Here is a 5,517-nt window from a genome sequence, read left to right as displayed (position 1 = left end):
TCATGTTGGTGTTCATCTATTTTATTACATGTTTTAAAAAATAATACCCTCCCTCCAACCAGGCTCTGTTTGCACACGCAAACAGTAGGTGCACATTGAAAAATAATTATCTCTAAATCTTTTCACGTACAAAGGTTCAGTGGTAATTAAAAAAAGTCTCCCCTTATTGGTATGCACAATTTCCTAAGAAAAAATTGCACCTCACAATCTTTGATCAAATTAAAGTTGAGTCATATCAAGTGGCTGTACTAGGTCCATTCAGTTTCTTTCTGGAAATATTCTGCGTTATCCTCCTGGGAATAATCAGAGTTTCAGAGTTTTAGCACTTATGGCATTATAAATGTCCTCAGTCATGGGCACGTACATTTTTGCTGTGTCATCTAAGAAATATAAGGCATCTTTGACGGCAGTGGGGTTAAAGCCCTCCTCCACCAAGGTCACTTTGCGGTGTTTAAAAGTTCCAGTGATTTCAATGGTGTCCTGAAAAACATCAAATAATCCACATTGCAGTTGTATTTTGCAATAGATTAGGATGCAGGGCAAGGGGTAGGGGTAGGGGTAGGGCCTGGGATTTGGCAACTCAGAGGCATACCTGACTCCTGTGAGAGTTTTGAAGTAAAAAGGAGTTAAAAAAATTTTTTTTTCTATTTAAAATATTTTATTTGTTCATTAAAATTACAATTTTTTTTTGCATGGATGGATATAAAATTTATTTTTAAATGGACAGATAACATTGTATGTTTTTTATTGTGTAAAACATGATGTTTTGAAGTACACACACACTGTGGACTGGCTAAATCTAGCTTATTCACAAATGGATTACCTCCTGTAGCTAGCATTTTTGTGGTAGCAGCACATAACATCTACTCTCTTTACATTTTCCAGCAAAGGGAACGTTTTTCTTTTTTTTTTTTTTTTTTTTGAGACAGAGCCTCAAGCTGTCCCCCTGGGTAGAGTGCCGTGGCATTACAGCTCACAGCAACCTCCAACTCCTGGGCTCAAGCGAGTCTCCTGCCTCCGCCTCCCAAGTAGCTGGGACCACAGGCGCCCGCCACAGCGCCCGGCTATTTTTTTTGGTTGCAGCTGTCATTGTTGTTTGGCGGGTCCGGGCTGGGGATTCGAACCCGCCACCTTAGGTGTACGTGGCTGGCGCCTTAGCCGGTTGAGCTATAGGCGCCGAGCCAAGGGAACGTTTTTCAATGTGACCCACCAATTGTGTTTTCAAAATCTCCACTAGGGGGCCCTTTCGAGGAATTTTTTTTTTTTTTTATTCCCTTAAACTAAAGCTTCAGGATCACCCATGGTGAGTGAGACATGGCCATCAGTAGGAGGCCAACAGACTTCCGAGCAGGGATGGCACTTTTTGTTCAGGAAGGCATCACCTACTGCTGGGACATCCTGACTAACGGCAGGAGTGGGAGGAGGGATCTTTTACACGCAACTCTATTCTCAGTTTGTCTGTCTGTTAGACTGAACACTGGTTTTCCTTCAATTAATGTATATATTTTTTGAGAAAATGTCTCACTCTGTCACTTGGGCTTGAGGAACTGGCATCATCATAGCTTACTGCAACTTTAAGCTTCTGGGCTCAGTTGATCCTTCTGACTCCTGAGTAGCTGGGATTATAGGCATGTCCCACCACACCCAGCTAATTTGTCTTTTCCATTTTCTTTCCTTTTTTTTTTTTTTTGAGCAGAATCTCCCTTTGTAGCCCTTGGTAGAGTGCCATGGTGTTATAGGTCACAGCAACCTCAAACTTGGGCTCATGCTATCCTCTTGCCTCAGTTTCCCAAGTAGCTAGAACTACAGGTGCCCGCCAAAATGCTGGGGTATTTTTTTTTTTTTTTTTTTTAGAGACAGGTCTTATTCTTGCTCAGGCTGGTCTCAAACTCCTGAGCTCAAGCAATCCATCTACCTTAGCCTTCCAGAGTGCTAGGATTACAGGCATGAGCCACTACACCCAGCACCCAGCTAATTTTTCTATTTTTTGTAGAGACAGGGTCTCATTCTTGCTTAGGCTGGTCTTGAACTCCTGGCCTCAAGCGATCTTCCCACCTCAGCCTCCGAAAGTGCTAGGACTACAGACATCAGCCACCATGCCTGGCCAATTAGTATGTTAATTAAAATATCCGAAGATATTTCATTTTCATGTCTCTTAACCATGTAGTTGCAAAGCAAATGTCAGTGTTTTATGAGCATCAATAGAAATAACCCTATCCAGGCAGGGTGTGGTGGCTCATGCCTATAATCACAGCACTTGGGAAGCTGAGGCAGGTGGATTGCCTGAGCTCACAGGTTTGAGACCAGCCTGAGCCAGAGCGAGATCCCGTCTCTAAAAAAAACAGCCAGGCATTGTGGCGGATGCCTGTAGTCCCAGCTACTTGGGAGGCTGAGGCAAGAGGATCACTTGAACCCAAGAGTTTGAGGTTGCGATGAGCTAAGACGACATAGCACTCTACCAAGGGTGACCAACTGAGACTCTGTCTTTAAAAAACCCTGTACAGGGTGGCCATAAAGTCTGTGTGCAATTTAAATAGTTGTAACTGTATACACAACAATATCTGGAATATGGAGACTTTTTTTCTCAAGTCTTCAGCTAAACAAAGAGCTTAAAGTCCAAAAGTAAGAGTGTTAAACTAACCAAAGGGTTAATAATTGAGGAAGAAAAAAAAATCCCTCTAATGGTGATAGGTAAGTCTTGGTGGTTCCACCTGGCTAATGATGTCCAATTAAATTTCACACCATACACAAGTGTAGGACGTCAGTGGATTTTTCCATTCTTTAAAACTGGAAATGACAAATCAGAACGTTTCGGCCTGAAGTGTCTGTCACACCTCATTAAACACAGCCTTTGTGAGTTATTTGCTAAGACTGCTGCTGGATAAACTGGCTCGTCAGTTTAGGGAGAAAGGGATTAGGATTGGATTTCTGCTAGCCATATTTTCTGGTATTTATGTTTCCTTACCCATCCACGAAGTCTTTTTGAGCTTCCTGGAAAGGGTAGTGAAAATTTGGCAAATGTGACCACTCTTAGGAGAAGGGGAGGTGTTATCTAAGAAGCAGGGATCTCTGAGACAGAAGATAACTGAACTCAATAACCAGAAATCTCACCTGTATTCTTAGAAACCGTGGCCTTGCATAAGCAGGCAGATAATCAGCAATGTGCTGGAAGAGTTTCTTTCCATCAAATTGCTGGTTTTCTTTCATCTTGATCGAAGCCATGCCAATTCGCCCTTCATGACCTAGGAATAAGTGAGCAAAGATGATGTGTGTTCAAAGAGCTGTGGATCAAGACAACGTTAGGACACGGGTTTCTTTTAGACAGCTGAAAAAAATTTTATTTCAAATACATGTCAAAGTTATTCTAAAGTGAATGTACTAACAGTAATAATAATAACCATACATTGATGGAATCTTTATTATATGACAGGTCCTATTTAACCCTTACCACAACCTCATGAAGAGGTATCAATGTTATCTCCATTTTACAGATGAAGAAACAGAGGCTTAATGACATTAAGGTCACACAAATACTAGGCAGGATCAGAAACTGATCCAGGCTGGCTGGCTTTGGATTCTGTACTTGTGACCAGTATCCTTTTTCTCAGCAGAGAAAACATCTGTATGAAAACATCTGGGTGGGAAACAGGCTGAACTGGTGGCTAAAGAATTTTTTTTTTTTTTTTTACTCCAGTGAGAAATCCTCGCTTCACTGTCATGAATAACTGAATTCAGGTTGTTCTTTCTTTCTTTATTTTTATTTTTATTTTTTGAGACAGAGTTTCACTTGGTCACCCTCGGTAGAGTGCTGTGGTGTCATAGCTCACAGCAACCTCAAACTCTTGTGCTCAAGTGATTCTCTTGCCTCAGCCTCCCGACTGAGGACTGGGACTACAGGCACCCACCACAATGCCTGGCTACTTTTAGAGATGAGGTCTCACTCTGGCTTAGGTTGGTCTCAGAGTATCCACTTACCTAGGCCTCCCAGAGTGCTAGGATTATAGGCATGAGCCACCGTGCCCAGCTAGTTTGTTCTTTAGGTTGGAATGTCAGATTTGTTACACCGCCAGGTACAAATACCACCTTTTTTGTTTTGTTTGTTTAGCAGGCCGGGTTCAAACCTGCCACCCCTGATGCACAGGGCTGGTACTCTAAGCACTGGGTTACGGGCACCCAGGCCATACCACCTTTGAGACTTATTTAATCAAGGCTCATGTAACAGCTTTGCCTGTCTGCATTTCAGAGTGGCTACGGAACTGGAGGTTCAGAGGTCAGCTGTCTTGTGCCCTTCTATGGATACCCATCTGTCTGGAGAGGATGTGCTCTCCACAAGGAAAGCTAAAGAGGAGAGGAGTTTGGAACAATTATCACTGTTTTCTGGTGGAGCAGTGGTAACTAGGTGTTAATGTATCTTCTACCTGATCCAATAGACCCAGCGGGAGTCCAGGTCCACTTCTCTGAACTACTTAACTGTAATTGGAGAGAGGGAAGGAGCCTCCCTTGGTCACCTGGGCCCCAGCTTTCGAAATCTCTCCCATGGTGATTGTGTGTTTACCTATGGCTCTAAGGAAGGCAAAACACAAAAGAAAAAAAAAAAAAGAAATGCCCCCTCATCTGCTTTGCCTGTTATCAGAAGCAGGGCACAAGACATTCCCTCTTTAGGGGTCCCTGGCCACCTGTCTCTGGATCTCAAATGTCTCCAATGAGCTCCTTTTAGAATTGAGGCGGGGGCTCATGCAACAGGCACCTCTACACTGACTGACTGGCCTCTTGCTTCTAGCCCTGGTAGTAACAATGTCTGATCTGGGGCGAATGGGCCTGTTGGATATTGGCTGCTATCTGATTCTGAGGTTAGGTTGGGACCAGTTCAGCTCTGGGGGAAGGTTCAAGGCTACAGCTATTCTGGGCTGAGTCCAAAGATCAATCCTGGCTTGGGATTCTCTAGAACTGCACTGTCCAATATGGCAGCCGCTGGTTATTTGTGGGTACTAAAACTGAAATTAATTACATTAAAATGAAAGATTCCTTGGTTGCACTAGCCACATCCCAAGTGTTCAGCAGCTACAATGGTGGCTACTGGCTACCATAATGGACAGTGCAGATACAGAACATCTTCATAATTGCAGAAAGTTCCATTGAGAATGCAAAGTTCTATCTAGAGAGTAGTGTGGCAATGCTGGTATGATACCTACTAGGTCCAAACCTAGGAATTCCTTCTTGGTCCAAAGCTGAGATCTGTGATAGCTTTGCTTGGAATCTTCCAGGGTGGACCAATGTCTTACTTTAGAGAAAGCCTGCTGCATGTTCAGGCTGGAATGGGGCTGGCCACTGCACATGGGAGGTCAGACAGCAGCAAGGTGGCACTGAGGACCACAGAATCTGAAGTTGAGAGTTTATCTCTCATCTTTCACTACTACAAGAAATCTCCTAGGATCCCAGGTGGACTTCCAGCCTCTCTTTACATACCCCAGCTGCCGGGGCATTTCCTACTCCAGGAGACAAGATTGTTCAGTTGGC

General features: G+C 43.6%; 1 protein-coding gene across 1 annotated transcript in view; it reads right to left on the bottom strand.

Moving 5' to 3' along the window:
* Positions 1–5,517, bottom strand: part of SLC27A2 (solute carrier family 27 member 2) — a 48,753-nt gene continuing 43,236 nt past the window's right edge. The window contains exons 8-9 of the mRNA XM_012801783.2: positions 3,112–3,270; positions 1–480 (exon numbers count right to left, since the gene is read on the bottom strand). Of these exons, the coding sequence (XP_012657237.1) occupies positions 304–480; positions 3,112–3,270 (336 nt within the window). The 3' untranslated portion in view covers positions 1–303. The remainder of the gene's footprint in view (positions 481–3,111; positions 3,271–5,517) is intronic.

This window comes from Otolemur garnettii, unplaced genomic scaffold (genome assembly GCF_000181295.1).
Source record: "Otolemur garnettii isolate 467f Iridium unplaced genomic scaffold, OtoGar3 scaffold00011, whole genome shotgun sequence".
Classification (NCBI taxonomy): domain Eukaryota; kingdom Metazoa; phylum Chordata; class Mammalia; order Primates; family Galagidae; genus Otolemur; species Otolemur garnettii.
Note: the sequence above shows the minus strand (reverse complement) of the source record. Positions and strands in the feature narration are given on the sequence as shown.